The sequence below is a fragment of the Oryctolagus cuniculus genome, chromosome 4, assembly GCF_051225735.1.
Source record: "Oryctolagus cuniculus isolate XC-2025 breed Fujian yellow rabbit chromosome 4, ASM5122573v1, whole genome shotgun sequence".
NCBI classification, from domain to species: domain Eukaryota; kingdom Metazoa; phylum Chordata; class Mammalia; order Lagomorpha; family Leporidae; genus Oryctolagus; species Oryctolagus cuniculus.
Genome location: NC_142870.1, coordinates 611,212 through 638,883, shown reverse-complemented (window position 1 = coordinate 638,883; position 27,672 = coordinate 611,212). Strand labels below are relative to the sequence as shown.

General features: G+C 47.3%; 1 protein-coding gene and 1 pseudogene across 10 annotated transcripts in view; one reads left to right on the top strand and one right to left on the bottom strand.

Annotated features, from left to right (window-relative positions):
* The window catches only part of MCM3AP (minichromosome maintenance complex component 3 associated protein), a 67,436-nt gene that overhangs the window by 3,811 nt on the left and 35,953 nt on the right, over window positions 1-27,672 (bottom strand). For 8 of the 10 annotated variants that reach the window (XM_051859504.3, XM_089330424.1, XM_070071721.2 and 5 more), the window contains 13 exons: window positions 26,482-26,613; window positions 26,040-26,153; window positions 18,909-19,061; window positions 16,255-16,452; window positions 14,428-14,496; window positions 14,213-14,347; window positions 11,420-11,573; window positions 9,510-9,768; window positions 9,202-9,299; window positions 7,410-7,800; window positions 5,562-5,819; window positions 4,982-5,111; window positions 2,815-3,021 (listed from right to left, as the gene is read on the bottom strand). In XM_051859504.3, the coding sequence (XP_051715464.3) occupies window positions 2,815-3,021; window positions 4,982-5,111; window positions 5,562-5,819; window positions 7,410-7,800; window positions 9,202-9,299; window positions 9,510-9,768; window positions 11,420-11,573; window positions 14,213-14,347; window positions 14,428-14,496; window positions 16,255-16,452; window positions 18,909-19,061; window positions 26,040-26,153; window positions 26,482-26,613 (2,298 nt within the window). Of the gene's footprint in view, window positions 1-2,814; window positions 3,022-4,981; window positions 5,112-5,561; window positions 5,820-6,533; window positions 6,714-7,409; window positions 7,801-9,201; window positions 9,300-9,509; window positions 9,769-11,419; window positions 11,574-14,212; window positions 14,348-14,427; window positions 14,497-16,254; window positions 16,453-18,908; window positions 19,062-26,039; window positions 26,154-26,334; window positions 26,614-27,672 lie in introns of those variants that run through there. The other 2 variants (XM_089330426.1, XR_016232184.1) reach the window with 2 other exon arrangements.
* Window positions 20,161-20,749, top strand: LOC108178026 (large ribosomal subunit protein eL27 pseudogene; annotated as a pseudogene).

Sequence of the window (27,672 nt, the reverse complement as noted above, 5' to 3'; positions counted from 1 at the left end):
TTACAGACAGTGAGAGAGAGACAGAGAGAAAGGTCATCCTTCCGTTGGTTCACTCCCCAAATGGCTGCCACGACCAGTGCTGCGCCAATCTGAAGCCAGGAGCCAGGTGCTTCTTCCTGGTCTCCCATGCAGGTGCAGGGGCCCAAACACTTGGGCCATCCTCCACTTTTGCCCTCCCAGGCCACAGCAGAGAGCTGGACTGGAAGAGGAGCAACCAGGACTAGAACCCAGCGCCCATATGGGATGCCGGCGCCGCAGGCAGAAGATTAACCAAGTGAGCCACGGCGCTGGCTCAGTTTTTCTCTCTTGATGGATTATTCAAATATATGGACTGTTCACAGTTTAAAATTAACTCTACATCCTAGTGCTACCCTAACACTCTCCAGAGCTGTCTACCTTGATATACTTGTCTTTTCAAGAAAAAAATTAATCTCATCCCAAGCCACTTAAAACTCTTCAGAACTAGGTAAATACACTTTTAGAAATCATGATACATTCTTTCACTTTTTCAACACATATTTATCAAGCCTCAACCAGATGCTGGGTACCATTCTATGTACCAAAGATAACAGCACTGAAACATTCAAAACAGAAAAGACTCAGACCTACTCCGCTTGTTCTTATGGGAGACAGAAAAAGAACATATAACAGGGAAATGGCAAAGAAACCAAGGCCATTGAGACAGGAGGGACACAGAGACGAGTCAGGGGCGCCTGAGAGGCAGACAACTAAGCAGAGACCTGAAGTGAGTATGACGTCAGCCCCATGGATGCTGGGGTGGCAGGCGGAGCTGAGGAACACAGGCAAAAGGAATGGCCAACTCAAAGGGAACAGCAGACAAAGGTCTAGCAATAGGATGTCTAATGACAAGAGGTCAGAGGAGATGGCCTTGGCCATCTAAATAGAGCTTGCCTTTGAATCCAGGTGAACAAGAAGGCCACTAAAAGGCTGTACACAAAGGAATGTGACCTCTTACACTTGAGAAGCTAGGTCTGCTGAGGCAACTACAGTTACTGTAATAGTCCAGAAGCAAGATGACCGTAGCCTGAGCCAGGTGGTGGCAATGGAAGTCATAGAAATGGACCAATTCTGAATACATTTTTCATACTGCCAATAGGTTCTGTGGATAGACTGGATGTGGGGGAATGATCTGAGGCATTTCACAGGTGCACCTGGGAAAACGGCGCTGCCATCAATCAAGGAAGACGACTGGAGATGGTTGAGGGGAAATCAGGAATTAGATATGGGACATGCTGACACTGTAGTGGCTATCAGACATCCAACAGATGTCTAGTGGTGATTTTAAAAAAGCAGTAGGACATTCCAGTAGAATGAATTCCAGAATTCAGAGGGCTCAGGGTTTAAGGCATAAACTGGGAAGTGTCAAAATACTGATGTGATTTAAAAATCCAGGAAACCAGATGAAGTCACCAGAGACTGAGTGCAGTAGATACAGAGGTGATAGGGCCGGCGCTGTGACACAGCAGGTTGAGCCACCGCCTACAATGCCAGCATCCCATGTGGGCACTGGTTCGAGTCCCAGCTGCTCCATTCCGATCCAGCTCCCTGCTAATGTGCCTGGGAAAGCAGGGGAGGATGACTGAAGTGCTTGGGCCCCTGTGCCCACATAGGAAACACAAAGAAGCTCCCAGCTCCTGGCTTCAGCCTGGTCCAACCTCGGCTATTGTGGGCATTTAGGGAGTAAACTAACAGATCTCTCTCTCTATCTCTCCCTAATTCTGCCTTTCAACTAAGTAAATAAGTCTTTTTTAAGTGTGTGTGTATACATATAAATATATATTTATATAAAATATATAATTCTATATGTAGATAAAGTATGACACACAGATGAAATCTAGAGAGTGAGCCTGGAAGCAGCTGAGGAATGACGAAGACCTAGCAGGCAGGTCCTGGGAGGACATCCTAGGAATATGGAAACAGAAAAGTTGTGTGGCTCACTGCCAGGTAGGGACGGGTTCATGGCCATGTCCAACCAAGTGCACGCTGCAGGAAACTAGAAAGAGGGATGAATTACTGAGTATTACAACATCTTTTTGAGGAGCTTCACTGTAAGAAACAGAAAATTGGGGCACAGGGAAAAACCAGCAAATTTTCATGTTTCTACACTGATAGGCACAATCTAGTACAGGTCGCAGGGGAGGGTGACGACGCAACATAGGGACACCCCCTGGATGAGTGCCTCTGAGTGGGTGGGAGGTGGCAACCTAGGCTGGGAGCTGAATGATTCTTCCCAGCTACCAGAGGGGACAGTGAAGGGATGGGCTGGATGCAGACTAGCTGCTGAATGTGGTTGGGCAGGGCAGGGCAGGGCAGGGCAGGGAGGGTGGCACATGCAAACACCCTTCCTGCCTCTACTTCTCAGTAAAGCCGAAAACAAGACCAGAAAACGAGGGCAAGAAAGGAAAGTGTACAGGGTGCGAGGGAGGCAGGGGAGCAACGCGGAGAGGTCAGCTCCAGCTCCACCCTCCAGAGTAGAGCATCCTGCCCACTCCACAGATTCACAGGAAAGCAGTAACGGCCACCCCTAATTCCCACTAGAAAACTGAGCACTAACTTTCTACAACAAACAATAAATGAAAAAGATTTCAAATCAAATAAGTAAAACATTGTCTAGGGCACTCCCTCTTCAAAGAGCTAATCCTTTTTAAACAGTCATTTCACTACAACCCTTGCTAATCCGCTGGTCCTTCTTCAGCTAAGTTACATTCTGACTCAGCTGAATAGCAGCCAGTTTCCCTCCCCCAGAATGAAGTGGACTAAGTGACACGTGGGTTTCAAGGGAACGGGCTTCACCTCTTGCTCTCCTCCTTCTCCATCAAGAGGCTGTCCGACAGACACTGCACCAGGAGCTCCTCAGCAGACGCCCCGCGCATCAGGTCCTCTGTGCTGGGACCCTTCCCCTCTCGTCTCCGTGCTGCAGTCCTCTGCCCTCTGCGGCGCACGTGAGGCGACGGAGCAGGAAGACGGTTCGCAGAAGGATGGAGAGACTTTATCCCCAAACTGGAAGTACACATTTGGAAATGCTTACAATCAAGACAGGGAGGAAGGACTCCTATGGCATTATGTAACGTATGTGGGCAGAGCCACACAGGTATGTTCACATGTAAACACGAGCCTTAGATCCCTGTGCCCTTGAGCTAGCTCATGCTCATGCCACCTCCACGTCTGCTTCTGGATACCCTCCAGGCAGGGAATGGGTGCTCTGTGTGGGACCACCTGGCTCACTGGCATCAAGAGGACCTACCTGTTCCCACCCCCGGAAGCTTCTGCTCTTCTAAGGCAGCTACGCCCTGTGAGCCTCTCTATTCTGTATCTTGCTTCCTGCCCCAGGGTCTTAAATAGACTCCCTGGAATAGGCAAGGTTCTCCCTTTTTACATTTTGCTCTTAAATCTATCTAGAAGTAACGTTGGCAAATACAGGAGATCTAACATTTTTCTACACATGCCAATGTCTGCCTTTCCCTATTCATCTCACAAATGTAACATGGCACTTTGGTCATAAGTTCTATTTCTGGACTTTTTTATTTATTTATTATTTTTTTTTTGACAGGCAGAGTGGACAGTGAGAGAGAGACAGAAAGGTCTTCCTTTGCCGTTGGTTCACCCTCCAATGGCCGCCGCAGCCGGCACGCTGCGGCTGGCGCATCGCACTGATCCGATGGCAGGAGCCAGGTGCTTCTCCTGGTCTCCCATGGGGTGCAGGGCATGTGGGTGCCCCGGCAGCTCTCCTTGCTGTATACCCTTGTGCTGTGGGTTTGTCACTGTTGCAAAAACTGTTTTATATGTTGTGGGTCACCTATCTGATCACCATACTGAACTCTGAACAGATCTAGAGTCTTGACTGTTGATTTTTTTGGACTGACAATGTACTGTCTGGAAATGACCGTTTCTCCTTCCTCCCGACACTGACACCCATCTATCCCATGTCTCTGCCCTGGTCAGAATTTTGGAGACAACAAATAGCAGTGACAACAGGGGTAGCACAAGACAGGTTCTGATTTCAGTGTTTCTAGTGTTTTACCAGAAACATGCTTTCTTTTGTTCTTTTTGTTGTTGTTGTTGTTTCTGTTTTTAGAAGTATAATGGTAAGGCCGGCGCCGTGGCTCAACAGGCTAATCCGCCACCTTGCGGCGCTGGCACACCGGGTTCTAGTCCCAGTCGGGGCGCCGGATTCTGTCCCGGTTGCCCCTCTTCCAGGCCAGCTCTCTGCTGTGGCCAGGGAGTGCAGTGGAGGATGGCCCAAGTGCTTGGGCCCTGCACCCCATGGGAGACCAGGAGAAGCACCTGGCTCCTGCCTTCGGATCAGCGCAGCGCGCCAGCCGTGGCGGCCATTGGAGGGTGAACCAACGGCAAAAGGAAGACCTTTCTCTCTGTCTCTCTGTCTCTCTGACTGTCCACTCTGCCTGTCAAAAAAAAAAAAAGAAAGTATAATGGTAAATAACCTTATTAAACTTAGGAACTTTTTTGTACTCAAACTTGTGAATTTTTCAGGAATGGGCATAAATTTTAGGAAATGTATGATAACACCTCCTAAGATGATTACTTATTTTTCTGTCATGGCAGCAAATTACATGAATAGATTTCTACTTTTTGGTATTGTTTATCCTGAGAGAAGGCCTACTAGGCCATATTGTTATGTGCTAGAAGACTGCGTGTGCTAACATTTTATGTTTTGTTTTTGAACCAGGTTTCTAAGTGAGATGAGAGGTCAGTTCCCTTGTCTATTCTCTCCCAGGTGGTCATGATTTCAGCATCAGATTCCTCTGATAAATAAAGTGGGTCACTTGTAACATGGCTCTAGAATAGTTTCTGCTACATGGGAATTATCTGGGTTTTTTTTTTAGAATCTGCCACAATTGGAAGAATTAGGTATGTAGGATATTAATTTCTTTCTATGTATTTTGGAAGAGAACAGAAGTTTAGGACAACAACAGAAATAAACATTGAACATGGATCTCACCGGCCCTGACTCAGCTGTAGCTCCTTCTGTGTCTGCAATCTGGCTTGTTCCCAAGACAGAGGAACATCATATTTTTTCAAATGGTTTTTAAAAAAGTATACACATATCTGACCATCTTCACTCAGAGCTCCTGAGAAAATTAAAAAAAAAAAAAAACAGGTAAAAAGAATATCAAAGAACAAGTGATTACTTGACATCTGCTTAAATTCACTGACTTAGGAACAAGTCCTCCGATTCACTAAAGCCACAGTATTACGTAACTTCCATTCCTGAGTCCAATATGCTTCAAACAGACTTGCATCCAGACTGTAGCAAAGGCAGTAAGGACTACAGATACTCCACTCCAGGAGCCAGCCGTAAGTGTCTGTTTAACAGCTGCAAGTCTAGACTCTCCTGGAACCCTCTTAGCTCTTCAAAATGTAAGTCACCCGAAAGCCAGTAGTTTAAAGGCAAAGTTGTAAGGAAAAGGGACTCAAGGGAAAAGCAGAAACATCAAGTAAACTTTTTTTTTTTTTTTTGCTAAAATTGTACAAGGGAAGTCTCATGAGAAGCTGGCCCCACAGCACCGCGCTCTGACTACCTGATGTGACAGGGAGTCTAGGTGGCGTCCAGTCTCTCAGCTTGTGGTTGATACACAAGGCAATGACATCATCCCATGGAATCTCAGTGACCGAGGGCCCCGTCCCCTGGGCTGGGGAGGGGCTCTTGCTCTTCCACCTGCCGTATGTTCTACGGAGCAGGTTCTCAACCTGAGAATGGAGCACAGGCTGTGTCTGGCGTGAGCTGGGAATCTGGGAGGCATACTGGATGACCATGGTGCACACAGGAAGCCAGGGCGCTGGAGAGAAAACACCTCATTAGTTACACATTTTGTCAAATTATAGATGGAAATATTCCTAACTGTGTTCTTAGGAGAGGGCAACTGATTAATGAGAAATCTGCTTTTAGATGTGAACACAGCAGAGCCACAGCTATAGAGGGAAGAACCAGCTCACAGCCAAGGGCCAAGTGAGCATGCAGTGTTCACAGGACTTTGACAGGAGCTGACTGTACAGGCCTGAGGGTGTGCTTAATCTACTTGAACAGCCTCCCTGGGGGGTCTAACACAGTGTTCTTTTTTTTTTTTTTTTTTTTTTAATTTGAAAGAGTTACAGAGAGAGAAGGTGAGGTGCAGGGGCCCAAACACTTGGGCCATCCTCTGCTGCTTTCCCAGGTGCATTAGCAGGGAGCTGGATAGGAAATGGAGCAGCCAGGACCCATATGGGATGCCAGTGATACAGGCAGTGGCTTTACCTGCTATACCACAGCACCAACACCCCACCTTTTAATAATATTTCATATATGTTTTTGGTTTTGGATTCTTTTGATAAGCCCCACCCTTACTGAGGGCTCAGAAGCAAACAGTAGTTTGCTTCCCTTTGGGTTCCTTCAATCATGAGCACTGGACGGAACTACTGAAGACCACACCCACAATGCAGAAGGGTGTGTGAGGCTCAATGGAAAGTGTCTGTGCCAAGGCCAAGAGCTCTGCCCAGGAAGAAGAGAGCAGTACCTGCTGCACTAGGCTTGAACCAGCCAAGATGACCTGCACAGTCTGCATCAAAATAGACCAAAAGTGGGGCCGGCGCTGTGGATGTAGCAGGTAAAGCCGCCGCCTGCAATGCAATGCTGGCATTCCATATCCTCGTTCAAGTCCCGGCTGCTCCACTTCCGATCCAGCTCTCTGTATGGCCTGGGGAAGCAGCAGAAGATGGCCCAAGTGCTTGAACCCCTGCAACCACACTGGAGACCTGGAAGAAGGTCCTGGCTCCTGGCTTCTGACTGGCCCAGTGCCAGCTGTTGCAGCCACTTGGGGAGTGAACCAGTGGATGGAAGACCTCTCTTTCTTTCTGCCTCTCTATAACACTGCCTTTCAAATAAATAAAAAAATAAATCTTAAAAAAAAAACAATAAAAACAATAAAAGCTTTTTCACCCAGGCACACAGTGATGGGCACAGAACTTTTCTGACAAAGGAGGAATGCGGACATGGCCCCAAGTGCCAAGGTGTCAGGAGCTCAGGAACAAGGCTGCATGGGCTCCAGGCTCTCTTCCCGACCCCTCTGTTCTGGTAGTGGGCCCTGTGCAAAGCAGGACAGGCCTTGGGGCTGGTGCTCCTCCAGCTGTGCTCACCACCTTCCTCCAGGGGCTGAGCAGGCACCCACACCCTGCTCTGTTGCTGAGTAAATCCCCCTCCACAAAACCCCCACATGTTCTGACCCACAGACCGAAAGGCAGGTTCACTCAGGTACAGCACGGGAACACGGTGGAGATGGATATGAACCTCACTTTGGTATCTGACACCTGCCAGACTGGCTAGAGCAGAAGAAAACCAAAGACCTGGCCATGTCCCCCAACCCCGCCATGCCTCCCTTGGCAGGAGCACACACCTCCAGGTGGTGGAAGGTCCATCTGTGGAAGCTGGAACCCAAGCACGGCCTGCTTCAGCCAGGCCAGGTGTTCTGTGTCATTCCAGTGCAGGTGAGGAAGCAGCCGGCTACCCCCTGGCGCAGCAAACTCAGTGACTGGCCAGGAGAGGTCACACAGTTGCTCAGAGGACACCACAGAGGCCAGAAACTGCAGCACACTGTTGAACAGTTCGATGATGGTGCCAGGTTCCTGCGAGGCCAGGCCACCCAGACGCCTCTCTCTTCTGTCATGGAAAAACCGGCCACTAAACTCACGGCCAAGCCCATCTTCGATGTACTGAATGAGTGTCTGGCAGCAAAGGTCGAAGGCACGGGGGCAGCGGTAGACCAGCCACTGCACAGCCTGTGAAACCTGAGAAGCAAAGACTCAGTTAGATGATCCATGCCGTTTCTCAAGAACAGCTTTGTGAAGAAACTGGCTCTCCCTGTGCCTGCACTTGGCAGATACGGCCAGAGCACTGGGCCCCCAACCTCACCAGGAAGGGGAGCAGATACTTCCGCTGTAACTGACCGGCCTTCTCAGGCTCTGGACACACCAAGCAGTGACATCAAATCAACCCCCCTACTTCCCATCTAGCCAGGAGTTGGGGCTGCAGGGCCTCCCTGGAAAGGTCCAGAGCTTCAGGAAGAAGCCTGTCCTCTTCTTCAGAAGCCACGCCTTGTTCTTAGGACTCACGGTCTCACATGTGCCAGGATGTCTCCACTTCCTGTGTTATCTTTTTTTTTTTTTTTTTTTGACAGGCAGAGTGGACAGTGAGAGAGAGAGACAGAGAGAAAGGTCTTCCTTTTTCCGTTGGTTCACCCTCCAATGGCCACTGCGGCTGGCGCGCTGCGGCCAGCACACCACGCTGATCCAATGGCAGGAGCCAGGTGCTTATCCTGGTCTCCCATGGGGTGCAGGGCCCAAGCACTTGGGCCATCCTCCGTTGCACTCCCTGGCCACAGCAGAGAGCTGGTCTGGAAGAGGGGCAACCGGGACAGAATCGCTGTGTTATCTTTCTTCCTATATTTACTTTTAATTCCTGAAACTTCCTTTAATTGTAATTATCAGCAGACTTCCTTTCTAAAGGAAATCTGAGATAACATTATTTCTTTATATTTTAAGTATAATCATTCTAGAAAAATGATTTGTGTACCTGAATTCAGAAGGAAGACATATTTGGGCATTGTAAATTCATAAAAACAAAAAAACTATTAAATTTTTTACAGATAGCAGGACTATGGCAATTTTTATTTTGTTTAATCTCCTTTTGTTAAAAAAAATAAAGAAATGTTTATTTTAATTGAAAGGCAATTACAAGAGAAAGATGAAGATACAAAGAGAGAGAGATCTTCTAGCCGATGGTTCCCTCCCCAAATGGCCACAACAGCTGGAGCTAACCAGGCCAGAGCCAGGAGCCAGCAACCAAGAGCTTCATCTGGGTCTCCCATGCAGATGCAGGGGCCCAATCTCTTAGGCCTTCTTCCACTGCTGTCCCAGATGCATTAGCAGGGAGTTGGAGCGGAAGTGGAGTACCTGGGACTGGAATCGGTACCCATATGGGATGCCAGTATTACAGGTGGCAGCTTTACCCACTAGGCCACAAGGCCAGCCCTTGTGATTTTTATCTTTTATTTTGATTTCTTCTTGTATTTTTAGAAGGTTATAAACAAAATTAAAATTACAAACACTAATACATACTAAATTCAAGATAGAGCAAAGGGGTAAAAGCCAAAATATCTTGATGGATCTTTATAAATGATAAACACTTACCTTCATTGTGCCTTGTAAATCATTAATAGAACCAGGGATCTCGATAACCATGTAATCCGAAACCAACTTAGCTGAAACCAAATCCTGTAGCATTAGACCTTTAAGAGAAACAGATGAAGGTCACATATGTTTGCTTTTGCTCACACACATGCTAACGTGCTTGACCCCATGCTACCCTGCAGCTGACAGAAACCCTGGGCCGTGGTCACAGTGATTGTTAACACCACTCCACCAGCCCATCCTCAGGCCCAGGGCCCCCCTATCTACTGAACAACTGCCAGTTTATAAACGAGACTTCCTTCACCAACCATCCTCCACTTCCTTCTCGATGGCATCTCCTCCTGGGCTGGGCACCAGAACCACCAACGGAAGAGCAGGATGTAAGGGCTTGGCCTGCAGGAGCTGCCGGAGCTGCAACAAGGCTGACAGCCAGTACACGTCTTCCTCGTCCGTGTCCTCACTCTTCACTTTGGGGGGAAGCAGCAGCATGAGCCCACTGGCTCCCAGGAGGTCCTTTTGTGTCTCCACAGCATCAAGGGCGCCATCACTGAGGGTACCATGAGCTACCTGCAACAGTAGAGACATTCAGGATGGATGCACCAGGAACAAGGCGGCAGTGCATGACCCGCACCAGCAAGTAAGGCCACAGCAACCCCGGTACCAAATACCTGTTATGCTCCAGACAAGCCTCCAAGGGCTGGGCTGGCCCTCCCTCCATGAGACCATGAATTAGTGAAAGAAACAGCTTAGGGGACAGCACTGTGGCACAGTGGACTAAGCCACCGCCTACAACACTGGCATTCCATGTGGGTACCGGTTTGAGTTCCAACTGCTCCACTTCCGATCCAGCTGGTTGCTAATGTGCCTAGGAAAGCAACAGAGGATGGCCCAAGTCCTTGGGCCCCTCCATATACATGGGAGACCCAGATGAAACTCCAGGCTCCTGGTTTCAGCCTGGCCAGCTCTGGTCATTGCAACCACTTGGGAAAGTGAACCAATGGATGGAAGGCCTTTCTCTTTCTCTCTCTGCCTCTCCTTCTCTGTAACTCTGACTTTCAAATAAATGAATAAATCTGAAGGAAAAAAAAAGAAAGAAGGAAAAAGAAACAGCTTGGACAAGAGTTATTTAGCCTCCAGCTATATACAGTTAAGCTCATATGAAAGGACAGTGGCAGGGGATGGGAGGGAGGAGACAAGGGATTCTGATGCATTTCTAGAAAGCAGCAGGGAGATGGGACCAAGCCCTGGAAAAAGCCACACCTGAAGACTGCAGATATGGGTACAGAAGGAGCCAGGCTGACTGAACCTGCGAAAGCCCTAGCACCCAGGCCCTACGCACACCAGGGACTCAGGTGAGGTCCAAGGCGTAGCCCTACAGGTCATCCCAAGGGCGTGGGCGCACTCCGGCCGTAGTGGCCACTTAGGAGGTGAACCAACGGAAGGAAGACCTTTCCATCTCTCTCTGTCTATAACTCTACCTGTCAAATAAATTTTTAAAAAGTTAAAAACAAAATTTTTTTAATGTGTATCACTGCATTTTTATGGATTATGCTCTTTCTTGAGTTAATTGCTAGAGGCCCACGGATGAGTTCAGGACTTTTGAAATGTGCACAAGACATCACAGGTACACTGTGCATTTTCCAGGATGGCCTAGGTTTCCACCAAGTTCTCAGAAAGATCTGTGACAACCAAGGTTTGCTATTATACTGGAATCTAGCCTGTCATCAAGACTCAAGGAAGGACAGAAATGACACTTACTTCTGAATATCCCACAGTCTTTAAAAAACACTTTAAGGGCCGGTGTTGGTGGTTTAGTGGGCAAAGCCGCCACCTTCATTGCCAGCATCCCATACGGGTGCCAGTTCATGTCCTGGCTGCTCTACTTCTAATCCAGCTCTCTGCTGTGGCCTGGGAGAGCAGTAGAAGATGGGCCCCTGCGCCCACGTGGGAGACCTGGGGGAAGCTCCTGGCTCCTGGCTTCAGATTGGCCCAGCTCCAGCTGTTGTGGCCATCTGGGGAGTACATGATTGGATGGATTTCTCTCTGTCTCTGTCTTTGCCGCTCTGTAACTCTGCCTTTCAAATAAATAACTCTTAAAAAAAAAAAAAAAAAAAGCACTTTAGAGAATAAATAGCAGTTATAAAATTCCAGTGATATCCAGGAGTTAGTGAAGATAATGAAATCACATTAGGAAACACATGAAGTGACTGTCACTCACCTTTATACAAACATTGACAGAAACTGTCTGATCCCCTCTGCTGCTGAGTGTATTAAAAAGTGCAAGTGTCTGAATCCCATCAGCATTTGTGCACATGTCGTTTACCAAGCCATCGTCTCCCATGAACTTGACTTTTAACCAATTTGCTAGAATTCTGTGGACAAGAAAAATAAATTTGAATAATCTAATTCTAAATTTAACTCTATTGTGAAGTTGACCTGGACAAAAAAGGCTGTCATTTTTAAATGGAGCTAAGAATTCTTTGGGTTATTTATTTGGGTCGAAGAATGCAGTAAGGAACTGGCTCACTCTAATGTGATCTAAGATTCTACAGGAGTAAGAACAGATGCTGAGCAATACAAAGCATCCCTGGAGTTTGAAATACACATTCCACAGAATCAGGTATTTCATTCTGAGACCCCAAAATTCCTAAGTGACATATTTCTCAAGTAGCAAATCAGAAGATAGTTGTTTGAAGAACTGAACCTTGGTATTTTATTTGTTTGTTTTCTTTTTTTAAAGATTTATTTATTTGAAAGGCAGCATTGCAGATAGAGAGGCCTTCCATCCATGGGTTCACTCCCCAAATGGCCACAACAGCCGGGGCTGGGCTGATCTGAAGCCAGGAGCCTGGACCTTCTTTTGGGTCTCCCATACAGGTGCAGGGGCCCAAAGATTTAGGCCATCTTCTATTGTTCTTCCAGGCCATTAGCAGAGAGCTGGATTGGAAGTGGAGCAGTGGGACTCGAACCAGCACCCATATGAGATGCTGGCACTGCAGGCGATAGTTTTACCCACTACAACACAGCGCCAGCCCCGGAACCATGTTTTAAATACTTTTAAAATACCAAAATCCAGCTGTTGCAGCCACCTGGGGTGTGAACCAGCAGATGGAAGACCTCTCTCTGTCTGTAACTCTGCCTCTCAAATAAATAAATCTTTGAGAAAAAAAAAAAAAAAAACCAGAATTGGAACCCTCATAACATTGCTGGTAAGAATGTAAAACAGTATAGCCACGGTGGAAACAATTTTGGCAATTCTTCAAAGACTTAGACACAGAGATTCCATAAAATCTAACAATTCTACCCCTAGGTGTATAACCAAGAGAATTATAAACATATGTTCACACAAATTCCTACACGTGAATGTTCACAGCAGCCTTATTTGTAATAGTCAAAAAGTACAAACAACCCAAATACCTATAAACTGATACATAGACAAATTTGGTCACAAGAAAAAAATGAAGTGCTGATACATGCTTCAACATGGATGAGCCTCAAAAACTCCATGCTTAGGGGAAAATGCCAGTCTCAAAAGACCACGAGTTATATGAGTGTTTACATAAGGCGTCCAGAACAGCTAAATCCCCAGAAAGAGAAAACAGCATAATGATTCCTATGAGCAAGGAGGAATAGATCTTAATGAACAGGGGATTTCTTTTTATGTGAAAAAATTATCTGGAACTAGATAATGGTGATGGCTATAAAGTACTGTGAAGATAACTAAAAATCACTGAAATGTACAGTTTAAAACTCATGGTATGTGTATTAAAATTCATAGTATGTGAATTAAATTTCCAAAAAGAAAAGTATCATGTTCTATATATTTTTTAAAAGTATGATTTTTGGGAGCTATATTAATTTTTTGGATTTCTTTTTTAAATGCCAGATGTGTTTTGAATTATTTTTTCCCGGAAGGAAAAAACCTGAAAGTACATCAGAAAAACTATTAATTAAGTAGGGTGGGGGCCAGACAGGCCATTTGGCACAACAGTTGACACCATTTGAGATACCTGCATCCATATTGGAGTGTCTAGGTCTTGATTACAGCTCTGCTTCTGATTCTATTCTATCTTCCCTGGAATACCAGATGATGGCTCAAGTATGTTGGCCCCTACCAGTCATATGGGAAACCCAGATTGGTTCTGGGCTCCTGGCTTCAGTCTGGCCCAGCCCTGACTGTTGCAGACATTTGGGAAGTGAACTAGAGAGTAGAAGGTCCCTCTCTGGCTATCTTTGTGCCCCTCAAATAGAATGAGTCCCTACACCCGGAGGAGGCTCCTAGCTTTGGATCAGTGCAGCTTCAGCTGTTGTAGCCGTCCGTGGAGTGAACCAGGGGATAGAAGACCTCTCTCTCTGCCTCTGCCTCTCTGTAATTCTGCCTTTCAAATAAATAAATCTTTAAAAAAAAAAGAGAAAATTGAGGTATAATTTAAAAAATATATACAAGGCATATAATATGGATAGCTTTTTTTTGTTGTTGTTATTTTGTTTTTCTGGTTTTTTGGAGAGGCAGATAGAGAAAGACAGACACAGAGAGCTCCTATCTGCTGGTTCAGCCCCCAGATGCTTGCAATGGCCCCTGGCTGGGACTGAAGCCAGGAGGCAGGAACCTAACGTAGGTCTCCCTTGTGTGTGGGAGGTACCTAACCACTTGAGCCATCACCACAGCCTCCTAGTATCTGCATTAGTGAAACTGGGTATTGAACCCAGGCACTCCAATATGGGACACAAGTGTCTTAACCAATGCATAGCTTTAAATAACAAATAACTTTTAAGTGCTTTTAGACTATTGGCAAATTTATGAACTAAAAATTGAAATATCAAATTTAAGGTGTCAACTTCAGGTCATGAGCAAAAACTCCAAGTCCAAGCACTAAAACGTAAACCTACACTTATGTGCTCCTACCACACATGAGAACATCTGGCCCAGGCCTGCAGCTCTACCCCTGCAGATACTCCAAGAGAAAGTCCCTCTACCTCTCCAGACCCAAGGAGGTGAACCATCCCTGACCTGCCAGGACTCTCTGGAGACTGCTCCTTTCCATCAGGCAAGACCAGCACCAGCTTCCAAAACACATACTCCCGTCTCCCGGGGAGGTGGTCAGTCACAAGGGACGGCAGGTCCAGAGGTGCCCATGCTGCATCACTGGAAGAAACAGACCACCGTAACCGGGTCAGTGTGCCAGCCCCAAGCAGCAGCAACACACACGGTGGGGTGTGACCAACCTCAGCAGCTGCTGGTAGAAGTGTTGAACCTTCATCTGGTGAGCCACCTTGTCTCGGAGCTGCCTCAGCCTACAAAGAGAGGAGAATGGCACCACAATTACATGAAGCCAGTTCATGCTCACAGAGGGCTTATGTAATACTGACTGCTGCTTCTGACGGAAAAGAAACTGGTTGGTGAGTGTTTCCTGGTAGGATACTTAGGAGATTGAGAAAATTTTCTGATAAACAAGTTAGTCAGAGGAGTCCTCCATACCCCAAATAACAATAAAGTATCTACTGTGTGCTGGTTATGGGAGATCCAGCAATAAACATCCTGCCCTTCTAGAACACATACTCTCACTGGGAAAGCACTGCCTATGTAGCTAGTGCAGCACTCAGGACGCATCAGTGCTGGGGGCACATGCTTTAGTAACCTCAGGGTGGTTGGAGAAGGTGAAATATGAGCAAAGACCTGAAGGAAATGAGGGGAAAGCTACAATTTCAGGTGGGATAGCATGGAGGGTGGCCAGGCCATGCCTCTTTAGGCCTGACATGTTTGGGGAGAGCAGTAGGGGTTGGCTAGGGAACAGGAGTTCAATCCACAGTGCAAAGAGAGGGGAGCCACTCAGTGATGTTAACAAGAAGTGAGGCGACCTGACTGGCATCAAAGGATCCCTCTTCTTGGTGTGGAAGACAGGAGCTACGCAACAATGTGGGGAAAGCACTGGCAGTGAGGCAGGGAGACCTGGTCAGGCCTAGGAATGTTTTGCCAGTGGACCTACGGGTGTGGGTCCGAGAGAAAAACGTAAGCTCAGGTTGTGACTTCAGCACAGGAGGACAGTGTAGCATCCTGACGGCAATGAAGGAGCAGGCTATAGAGAGATTAGGTTCACCAGATAGAAAGCTGGGACATAGGGAAGGCCCTGGTTGGTGAATTAGAGAAGTAGAGTCACCTGGGGAGGGAGCAGGGAGACAGAATAGAGGGCAGGGAGCTGGGCCCAGGCCAGGGTGTCAAGGAAAGACTGAGGACATGAGGGTCAGCCAGAGGGGCGGGGAAACATAAGCCACGACTCTGAGGCGGCCAGGCTACTGTAACAAGGCACACTGACCCTGTGACCTCACAGCAGGCTTTGTGACAGGCCAGGACTGTCCCATTCTGTTTACAGCTGCAGAGCCGGAGCCCCTGGACTCTCCTGGGGCCAAATGAAACCCACACAGAGGGTTTTCAGAGACTACCCCATGATGACCATGAGGAGCATGAGACATGACCTCAGCATGGTGTGTCTGCTGTAGCCCTGCCCACGGGGAACCAGGTTGACCCAAAAGAGCACCCCTCCCCCCAACAAAGGTAACACTGACACTGAGCCCAGCATGGCCAGGGCTGGACAGTTTGAGCAGGGCCTATACAGGCCCAGGAGCTGAACATGCCCAAGGTGACCAGGAGGAACCGGAACCACAGAGGCCCATGCCAAAGGACCTCGAGAGAGATGCAGGGGAGTGGGTGGTGGAGTCACTCAGACACTGCTGCAGCAAACAGAAGGTAGCGAGGGAACGACGTAGCCAGACAAACAGAAGCTCTGGAAGCAGAGAGAAGAGTGAGGGCCAGGGAAGAAGCCTGGTTCCACCGACAGAGATGGATGTGGCGAGGACCTGGAGAGGAACAGGTGACACGCGTCTTTCAGGTGACAGCCGTTTAAGATCAAGAGTCCCGCTTCCCAACACTGAGATGTACACACCTCTGAAACGCAGCTCTGCCTGCTCTCATTTCCTGACTCCCTCTCAACTCAGCTCCTGGTAAAAGCTGCTAGAGACAGGAGAGAAGGGGCTGCCCAGCAGCCGAACACTGACCTGGTACAGGAGATGCCCACTTTCCCTGCGTGGCCCAGGTCCAGAAGGCCCTTGGTCAGGTTCTCCTCAGCAATGGGGCACTCTGCACTGGGTGCCAGAGCCCACAGCTGGTTATTCGCATCCACACAGCAGGGCGCGGCAGGGAAGGCCCGCATCTGGCGCCTCAGTTTCTTTCGGGCTGCGACAGCTTCCCTCCACCTGGGAGACACATCAACGTGTCATCACTGGGTGTTTACAAGGTTCACTGCAGGGGATAAATGCAAACACAGGCTCCACAGCATAACGTGGGGAAACAGTTTTTGGCCATATGTTAAGTCTTTTCCAGGAACAGTTTTCAAACTAAGAAACAAATCAGAATTAAAACTCTGACATGACATCAAATGACAGCAGTGAGCAATGAAACAACAGTATTAAAAAGCTAATACTGGGGCTGGCGCTGTGGCATAGTGGGTAAAGCCGCTGCCTGCAGTGCCGGTATCTCATATGGGCCCCAGTTCAAGTCCTGGCTGCTCCACTTCCCATCCAGCTCTCTGCTATGGCCCGGGAAAGAAGTAAAAGATGGCCCAAGCACCTGCCTGGGAGACCCAGAAGAAGCTCCAGACTCCTGGCTTTGGATCAGCCCAGCTCTGGCCATTGAGGCCATTTGAGGAGTAAACCAGTAAATGGAAGACCTCTCTCTCTCTCTAACTCTGCCTTTTAAATAAATAAGTAAATAAATCTTTAAAAATGAAAAAAGAGCTAGTCCTGAGCAGTTTTTGGAGATCAATTTGGCAAACCTAAGATATATATTCCCTTTGACCAATAAATACCAGTGATAGGAATGTATCTTCATTTACCTGTTCAGGCATGTGAAATGTTAACAGAAAGACTCAAACTAGCAGTTCAATATGGTGTGTTGGCATCACTAATGGCGACTTAAACTGCTGTGCCACAATGCAGGGCCCAAAATTGCTTATTTTAAATTTTATTTTGAAATGAATCACCATATAATATGTGCAACACATATGTGCCCAGGTTAAATATTAATGATACATTAAATACCCACATCCTCCTTTCAGCTGAGAAGCCGTGGCCGAGACCAGCACCCACTGCCATTCCCAAAGGTAATGACTACACTGAGTTCATGTTCATGACGTTCCTTCTTTTCTTTAGTTACAGTACTATATATATACTTATTTTTATTATTTTTTTTATTTTTGACAGGCAGAGTGGACAGTGAGAGAGACAGAGAAAAAGGTCTTCCTTTTGCCGTTGGTTCACCCTCCAATGGCCGCCACAGCCGGCGCACTGTGCTGATCCGAAGCCAGGAGCCAGGTGCTTCTCCTGGTCTCCCATGGGGTGCAGGGCCCAAGCACATGGGCCATCCTCCACTGCACTCCCGGGCCACAGCAGAGAGCTCGCCTGGAAGAGGAGTAACCGGGACAAGATCTGGCGCCCCAACCGGGACTAGAACCCGGTGTGCTGGCGCCGCAAGGTGGAGGATTAGCCTACTGAGCCACGGCGCCGGCCAGTTACAGTACTATATATAAACCCAAAACATTATTTGGTTTGAATACATACTATTTATATATATTTCTCTATGAATTACTTTTCTCTACAGATGGTCCCTGATTTACGATGGTAGGACCCTTGATTTTTCAACTTCACAGTGGTGCAAACGTGATATCAATTTAGTAGTACTTCAAATTCTGAATTGTGATCTTTTCCAGGGCCAGCAATATGGGGTCCAGCCCCACTGGCAACACCTGGGGACAGCAGTGAGATGCAGCTCCCAGTCAGCCACAAAATCACACGGGTGAACAGCCAGGATTCTACTTTTGTACTGCTACTAAAATGAACTGCTCAGTAAAATACGTAGATTAGTAAGCGCATTTTTGACCTATGATATTTTCAACCTATGATGGATATGTCAGGACGACTGTAACCTACCACGCATCAAGAAGCATCTGTACTTGTGTTCTGGAAATTAATCTGTGTTGATACAATAATTTGTGTGGTGTGTTCATGGCTTTCTCCTAGTAAAATGGGTAAACAGCAAGCACCCTTAAGTATTCCTTACAAATATTTATTTATTCATTTGAAAGTCAAAGTTACACAGAGAGAGAGAGATCAAGAGATATCATTTTTCATCCACTAGTTCATTGCCTAAATGGCCACAACAGCTGAAACTAGGCTGATACGAGCCAGGAGTTTTTCCAGGTCTCCCACGTGGGTGCTGAGGTCCAAATACTTGGGCCATCTTCCACTGCTATCCCAGGTGCCTTAGCAGGGAACTGGATCAGAAGTGGAGCAGCCAGGATGCAAACCAGCACCCAGATGGGATGTTGGTATTGCAGGCGGCCGCTCAACCTGCTAGGCTACAGTGCAGATCTTGTAAATATTCCTTGAAATACAGAACAGCTGCCAATTCCCAATTTAATGCTTTACTTATCCCTAGTTTGTACTATTCAGTAACATGTTATGTGTGTGTATCTAATGTATCTAATCAACTAGTTCTAAAAGTCAAATTCAAGTAAAATAGTCCATTCACTGCTTGCTGAATGTTCTCTGACCCCTTACCATGAACCAAAGGAACGATGGCTCACACATTTTTTAACTTGGCAGAAGACTCTTGCTTGTGTGTGTGAATTTTATCTGTAGACCACGTGACTCACCGTTGTAGATACTTGCAGAAGCACTGAAGTTCCTGGAGCGTTTCCTTAGCAGTCTGGAAAATCTCCTCTGCCAGAAACAAGTCTACCAGGTGGGTACAGACATCCTCACAGCAGCGGGCCACACGGACCCTCTGATCTGCTTCCATGGCATTCCTAGAAAACAGGAACACCAGTTGGGGCCCATGGACGGTGAGGACTTGTCACACAAGTGCTACAGTCTGCGTCCTTAATAGTGAAATGTAATTAAAACTCTAAGATTTTCATCTGTACTTAAAAACAGACAGGCAGAAAGAGTAGATGTGGTACAAGGTGCCAGATTGTAGGTCCAAAGAGATCCTTTAAATAATCAAGAAATAAAATTTTACCCTAAAAATTATTTAAAATTTTATTTTAACTGACCACTGAGGCAACTGCAAAATCTTTCCATCAGCAATATCTGACACTGATATTACAAGTGTCTCAAAGACATGATACATGCTGGAGGCCACTGAGAACAGTGGCCTGCGGAAATGCAGTGGTGGCCCTCAGAGACCCAGCATCTCAAACAAGAGTTGTTGCTTAAACTAAGGTTATGTACCGGTCAGTTAACAACGTGTGACCAGAGGCTCACAGGAACAAGGGTATGGTATTCGCTAATTCAGTGTTTGCAGCAGCTTTACGGAACACAAATACCACAGATCACAAGAACCAACTGTACCTTCATGTTCCTTTGTCCCTAGAAATAACTAAAAACAAGTATCCTACACAAAAGATTTTTAAGCTACTTCATTATATTCTAAATCATGAACAGATTTCACCAGATTTTAAACAAGGATACAAGATAGAATATAAACAAAAGAAGAGATACACTCAGGGCTGGTGCTTTGGCATAGTAGCTTAAGCATCTGCCTGGAGCACCAGCAATCCCATACAGATGCTGGTTCAAGTCCCGGCTGCTACACTTCTGATCCAGCTCCCTGCAGATGGCCTGAGAAAACAACAGAAGATGACCCCAATACTTGGGCCCCAGCACCCGCGTGGGAGTCCCAGAAGAAGTTCCTGGCTCCTAGCTTTGGATTGGCCCATCTCTGGCCATTGCAGCCATTTGGGGAGTGAACCAGCGGCTAGAGGACCTCTCTGCCTCTCTCCCTCTCTCTTCGTAACTACCTCTCAAGGAAACAAATAAATCCTTTTTGAGAAAGAGGGATACACTCTTACTTTAAAAAATGCCCCTAAACACATTCCAAAACTAAATGATTACTTCCATTAGTTTTACCCTAATATTTGTGTTCACCAGTAATAACTAAGAACTTTTTGATAATTTAAGAAAGTTTAGATGGTAGGTAGGGTAACTTATCATCTTAGGGGTAAACATTAACAAGTGCTCCTGGCTGCAGAGGCCCAAGTGGTTGCTGTCAAAATGGGTAAGTTCACGAAACCTGGGAAAGTGGTGCTGGTCCTGGCCGGATGTCACTCGGAACGCAAAGCCATTGTTGTGAAGAACACTGATGATGGCACCGCCAACCACCAATGCAGTCATGCACTGGTGGCTGGAACAGGCCACTATCCCCATGAAATGACAGATGCCATGGGCAAGAAAAAAGCTGCCAAGAGGTCAAAGATCAAGTCTTTTGTGAAAGTTTACAACTAGAGTCACTTCATGGCCACCAGCTACTCTGTGGATATTCCCTTGGACAAAACTGTGGTCAACAAGCATGTCTGCAGGGACCCTGCTCTTAAATGCAAGGCCTGACAAGAGGCTAAGGTCAAGTTCGACAAGCAAGAACAAGTGGTTCTTCCAGAAGCTGCGGTTTTAGATTTTTTTTTGTTCCAGTTATTAAAAACTTAAGAAAAAAAAAAAACTCCAATTGGGTGGGGATCATAGACTAGTTTATTTCATACAAGTTCTCTGATTACAATTCTTGTTTATTTTGTTTGACCAATAGTAAGTCAGTTGCCTTCCATATCATTTAAATTTATTAGTGTAGAAGTTTATTTTCTTAATTGTTACCTGGTATTTTTTATTTGAAAGACTGAGACAGAGGGCCAGCACTGTGGTATAGTGGACTATGCCTCTACCTGTGGTGCCAACATTCCATGTGGTTGCCAGTTCAAGTCCTGGCTGCTCCACTTCTGATCTAGCTCCCTACCAATGGCCTGGGAAAGCCACAGAAGATGGTTCAAGTACTTGAGCCCCTGTACCCATGTGGGAGAACTAGAAGAAGTTCCCTGACTCCTGGCTTCAAATTGGCCCAGCTCCGGCTGCTGCAGCCACTTGGGGAGTGAACCAGCGGATGGAAGATCTCTCTGTCTCTCCCTTCCCCTGTCTGTAACTACCTCTCAAAAAAAAAAAAAAAAAAAAAAAAAAAAAAAAAAAGAGAGAGAGAGAGAGAGAGAGAGAGATAGAAAGAGTCAGACCAAGAGATCTTCCATCCATTGGCTTATTCCCCATATGGCTGCAATGGCCAAAGTCAAGAGCCTGGAACTTTATCCAGGTCTTCCGCATGAGTGGCAGAGGTCCAAGTACTTGGGCCATCTGCTGCTGCTTTCCTAGGCACATTAGCAGGGAGCTGGATTGAAGGGGAACAACTGGGACTCAAACCAGCACCCATATGGGATGCCAGCATCAGAAGATGCTGCCTAACCTACATACCGCATGGCCAGCCTGCAAATCCATCAATCTTTCTTCTTTCCTTTCAATTCCTTCCCTTCTGCCCACTTCCCTCCCTCTCTCTCTCTCTTTCAAGCCAGAGAAACCTTCCATTTGCTTGTTCACTCCCTAAATACCCACAACAGCCAGAGTTGGACCTGGCAGAAGCCAGGATACTGGAGATCAATCTGGGTCTCCTACCTGGATGGCAGGGATCTACATTCTCGAGCCCTCAACTGCTGCCTCCCACGGTGTGCAGGAAACTTGATTGGAAGCAGAGGAGCTGAGACTCCAACAGGGCACTGTGTTATGGGACCTGGGCATCCCAGTGGCATCCCAACCTCTGTGCCAAATGTCTGCTCCTCTGATCGTAATCACACCACAATACTTGTTAACGTATGAAATCTGAATGCTCTCAGTGACATGACATACATACTTAATTCAACTCTTGGGTCAAAGTCGTTGTTGAATTCACTTTTAAATACAGGGCTCCAAGTGGCTAGTACAGCTGTGCCTCACAGTCCCTTCTTCAACAGTTTGTGCTAATTTCCCTTATAATATTTATTGCATAATGATTAATAAGCCATCAATTTCCCATTAGACTGGGGGATCTCTTTGAGAGTAAGGACTTTGCCTTGAGTATACACAGGTATCAAATTATTTCCTAAAATAATGAACAGGGCTGAGGTTGTGGCACAGTGTATTAAGACACCACTTGCAATGCTGGCATCCCAAATCAAGTGCCAGTTCAAGTGCTGGCTGTTCTGCTTCTAATCTGGTTTTCTGCTAATGTGTCTGGGAAGGTAGTAGAAAATGACCAAGGGCTTAGGGCCCTGCCACCTACATGGGAGACCAGGACAGGGTTCCTGCTTCCCAACTTTAGCCTAGCGCAGACCTGGCTGTTGCAGCCATTTGAGGACTAAACCAGATGAGGGATGATATAAATATTTCTCTATGTCCTTTGAATCAATCTTTATGAATTAAAATAAAGCAATCAATAATATTTCCATCCAAATGGTAGGTATTTGTCCACAATTACTGAAATTACTATTGGAAAGTAAAACAAGAGAGAAAGAGAAAGAGAAAGAGAAAGAGAAAGAGAAAGAGAAAGAGAAAGAGAGAGAGAGAGAGAGAGAGAGAGAGAGAGAGAGAGAGAGAGAGAGAGATGAGAATCTTCCACCCACTGGTTCACTCCTTAAATGGCTGCAACAAGGCCGGCGCCGTGGCTCACTAGGCTAATCCTCCACCTTGTGGCGTCGGCACGCCGGGTTCTAGTCCCGGTTAGGGTGCCGGATTCTGTCCCGGTTGCCCCTCTTCCAGGCCAGCTCTCTGCTGTGGCCAGGGAGTGCAGTGGAGGATGGCCCAAGTGCTTGGGCCCTGCACCCCATGGGAGACCAGGATAAGTACCTGGCTCCTGCCATCGGATCAGCGCGGTGCGCCGGTCGCAGCACACCGGGGGCGGCGGCCATTGGAGGGTGAACAACAGCAAAAAGGAAGACCTTTCTGTCTGTCTGTCTGTCTCTCACTGTCCACTCTGCCTGTCAAAAATAATAATTAAAAAAAAAAAAAAAAAGGTTGCAACAGCCAGGGCTGGGCCAAGAGTCAGGCACTCCATTCTGATCTCCCACTTAGGTGGTAGGAACCCATGTATTGGGTCATCCTCTGATACTTTCCCAGGTGCATTAGCAGGAGTTAGATCAGATGCAGAGCAGTCAGGACCCAAACTGGCACAGATATGGGATGCTGGCATCCACAACACCAGCCCCTAAATGATCTTTTTAAATTTTAGCTCTGGGCGTGTCATTCTAAAAAGTCAGTGCTCCTGAACACAAGCTGATATGAAATGAAAACTCGGGCATCTATTTACTTCAGTCTTTAGATTGACCTTCTAGTAAATATTTAGCTTCACTAATTTTGCTGTTAAATAAGCAAATCCCTTGCATGACTTATGAGTACCTATTATTGTTCCTTTTTATCAGCAGTGTCGGGTTTATACCTAGAATTAAATATTGCTTCCACTTTTGTCCTTTTGAGTTCAAGCCCACCTCTACTGTAATAGCAACCAGTGAAAACAGTAGACCATTAAAAACTTGCTTTATGTAAGGTTCTGTTTGCTTCATGCCTTGCACAACAGTCAGTCTACAGCAGCAGTGGTCAGCCCAACTGCTGTCACTGTACCGGCCACGGCTTGGAGAAGGAGCACAGTTCATCCCAGCACAGAGGCCAACTAACTACACATCTTTATCAGAAAGCCACTCAGCCACTGACAGCAAGCATGAACTGCCCATGCACAGGGAACTTTTGTGAGAAAATTCTATCGGGGGCCAGCACCATGGCTCACTTGGTTAATCCTCCACCTGTGGTGCCGGCATCCCATATGGGCGCCGGGTTCTAGTCCCGGTTGCTCCTCTTCCAGTCCAGCTCTCTGCTGTGACCCGGGAGGGCAGTGGAGGATGGCCCAAGTGCTTGGGCCCCTGCACCCACATAGGAGACCAGGAAGAAGCACCTGGCTCCTGGGTTCGAATTGGCACAGCACGCCGGCCGTGATGGCCATTTGGAGAGTGAACCAACGGAGGGAAGACCTTTCTCTCTGTCTCTCTCTCACTGTCTATATAACGCTACCCGCCAAATAAATATAAAAAAATAAAAAATACAAAAAAAGAAAAAAAAAGAAAATTCTATCAACCAAAGGAACACAGAGGACTACATCAAATCCATTTAATCACAAACTCAGAGTTGCTATTACACAGACAAGACATATCTGCAACAGCCCATCCTCGGGGCACTGGAGACAGCCTGGTGCTGCACTAAACTCCACGCCTCCTGGAACTGCAGGAAAACCGCGCTTCCCCTGCATGGTAGCGAGTCCTACTTTCCTGACTCCTAAGACTCCTCCCTGGGATTAAGAAAAGATATGCATCCATCATTTGTGAGGCTTCTTCCTTCTAGAGAAATATATTCCCAGGTAATAGGAGTGGAAAGAAACATTAGCGAAGGAATACACTTCTGTATAGGGGCTAGGTCTACCACATGCACTGCAAGCTGTGACCCATCACCTCCAGGGCTAGCTCAAAGAGCTTAAGCATAAGGAGAGATTGTCTTTCACAACCGAAACCTCTTTTCTCCCCAAAGCCTGCCAGTGGAATTACTAGATAAAGTTCTTAAATGAGATAGCTCAAAAAAATCTTCTAAAATCGGAAACAAGAGAAAACTTCTACTTGAAAGACACAATGGTGGTGGCACAGCAGGTAGAGCTGCCGCCTGCAGTGCTGGAATCCCATATGGGCACTGGTTCGAGTTCCAACTGCTCTACTTCTGGTCCAGCTCTCTGCTGTGGCCTGGGAAAGCAGAAGATGCCCAAGTGCCTGGTTCCCTGCCCCCACGTGGGAGACCTGGAGGAAGCTCCTGGCTCCTGGCTCCAGCCTGGCCCAGCCCCAGCGGTTGCAGCCATCTGGGGGAGTGAACCAGTGAACGGGAAGATCTGTCTCCCTCCCTCTCTTCCTCCCTCCCCCTCCTCTCTCCCTCTCTGTAAATCTTTCAAATGAAAAATAAATCTTAAAAAAAAAAAAAAAAAAAGACACCATAGCACGTGACCTGGTGTAGAGAAGGCTCTGTGGCGTTTCTTGGCTAACAGCTGTACCTGTGTGCCCATGGCATGGGCCACACTGAGAAGCAGCTTGAAAGTAAAGCCCTCCCTGCGTTCAGTTCCTGAAGGCAGCACACAGTGCAGGGACAGCATTTTATAATTCAGCTGTTGGCAAACTCAGATGCAAGCAGCTTTGCTGTCCTATAGTAGCCCAGCTCCTGATATCTTAATAATCTTTCCCTCCCATCTATACCTGGGGCACTGGAGAAGGTCCGGACACCTTGGTAACCTCTCCCTCCAGTCCGTCTACCTGGGGCACTGCAGAAGGTCCTGACACCTTGGTAACCTCTCCCTCCAGTCCGTCTACCTGGGGCACTGCAGAAGGTCCTGACGCCTTGGTAACCTCTCCCTCCAGTCCGTCCACCTGGGGCACTGCAGAAGGTCCTGACGCCTTGGTAACCTCTCCCTCCAGTCCGTCCACCTGGGGCACTGCAGAAGGTCCTGACGCCTTGGTAACCTCTCCCTCCAGTCCGTCCACCTGGGGCACTGCAGAAGGTCCTGACACCTTGGTAACCTCTCCCTCCAGTCTGTCCACCTGGGGCACTGCAGAAGGTCCTGACGCCTTGGTAACCTCTCCCTCCAGTCCGTCCACCTGGGGCACTGCAGAAGGTCCTGACGCCTTGGTAACCTCTCCCTCCAGTCCGTCCACCTGGGGCACTGCAGAAGGTCCTGACGCCTTGGTAACCTCTCCCTCCAGTCCGTCCACCTGGGGCACTGGAGAAGGTCCGGACACCTTGGTAACCTCTCCCTCCAGTCCGTCTACCTGGGGCACTGCAGAAGGTCCTGACGCCTTGGTAACCTCTCCCTCCCCTCCATATACACCCCATGCACCACTGAACACCAGCGCTTCACTTACTGCAGCTCCTGGGAGCAGGTTTCTCTCACACACTCTCTCACCATGAGTTCTGCCAGCTCTGCGGCCAGGCCTTGGCTCAGCTGAGTCAACACCAGCTCTCTCTCTTGTTTCAACCTTCAGGAAAGAGAAAAATGCACAAGGTGGTGTTTACAAACAAAAATAAGCAATGTGCTTCTCACCACTGGACCGTGCAGATGGGAAGTTGTGTTTTACTGCCGAGCTGACAAGCGACCCCACTCCCCTCCTCTGCTCATGCTGACCGGGAAGGTGGTGTGGCCTGGGGACTCAAACTCACTCGCCAGACCCAAGTGTACAAGGCTGCCAGAGGCGAGCAGGGGTCTGATGGTAGCGCAGTGGACAACGACAGGGCCGTCAAGAGCCAGGGCAGATCCTCTTCACACAGTCTGACCTCCGTGTCCACTGCAGGACAAGACATGCGCACCTTTCCTCTTGAGCGCGCCGCTCTTCCTGCGCCCTGCGCTCCCTCTCCTCAGTCACCTCTTCCGCTGCAACGCTCCTCAAAAGGCCCAAGGTCGCGGCTGTTACCAGGTCTTCCACAGCTGCATTAGCAACACTAGCGAGCACAGCAGGTACAGTATTAACAAGAAAAAACATCTGGTTGGCATGTAACATAAAAATTACATTCACTGTTAAAAACATAGAATCTAAGAAAAATGACTCACAAACCGAAAATCTAAATACAGTCTATAACTGTAATTAGTAAGGAGACTGACTCAATTACCAAAAACTTCCAATGGAGAAAAGCACAGGACCAGAAGGCCTCCTGATAAACTCTACCAAACACACTTAAAGAACAAACTCCAGCCCTCAAGGTTTTCCAAAAGAAATTAGAGGGGGAAACATTTCCTAACTCATTCTGAGAGGTCAGCATTGTCTGATCCAAAGCCCAAGGACGGGCAATACAAGGAAACTACAGACCAACAGTTCCTAGGACTATTAATGCCAACGTCCTCAACAAAACATTTGCTAATTGAACTCAACAGCTACCAAATGGGATTTATTCCTGGGATATAAAAATAGGTCAATGCATATGAAAACCAGTATAATGTAACTATGTTACTAGAACAAAGAAAAAATACATGATCACCTCAGTTGATACAGAAAGAGCACCAGCAGGGCTGGCGTCGTGGTGTAATAACCCATATGGGCAAAGAGTATGCAGTGGGGGGCTGGCATCGTGGCGTAATATCCCATATGGGCACCAGCTCAAGTCCCAGCTGCTCTGCTTCTGATCCAACTCCCCGTTAATGTGACTGGGAAGTAGGGGAGGATAGCCCAAGTACTTGGGCCCCTGCACCCATGTGGGAGAACATGAAGAAGCTCCAGGCTCCTGGCTTTGGCCTAGTCCAGCCCCAGTCCCAGCCCCAGCCATTGAGGCCATTTGGGGATGAATCAGTGGATGGAAGATCACTCTCTCTCTCTCTCTGCCCTCCCTGTCACTCTGCCTTTCAAATAAATAAATCTTAAAAAAAAAAAAAAAAAAAAAAAAAGGAATTGAGAGCAGGGACTCAAATAGCTTTCTGCACACCAATGTTCAACGTAGCATTTTTTTTACAGAAGTCAAAAAAAATGGAAACGTGTGTCTATCAACAGACAAATGGATAAATAAAAT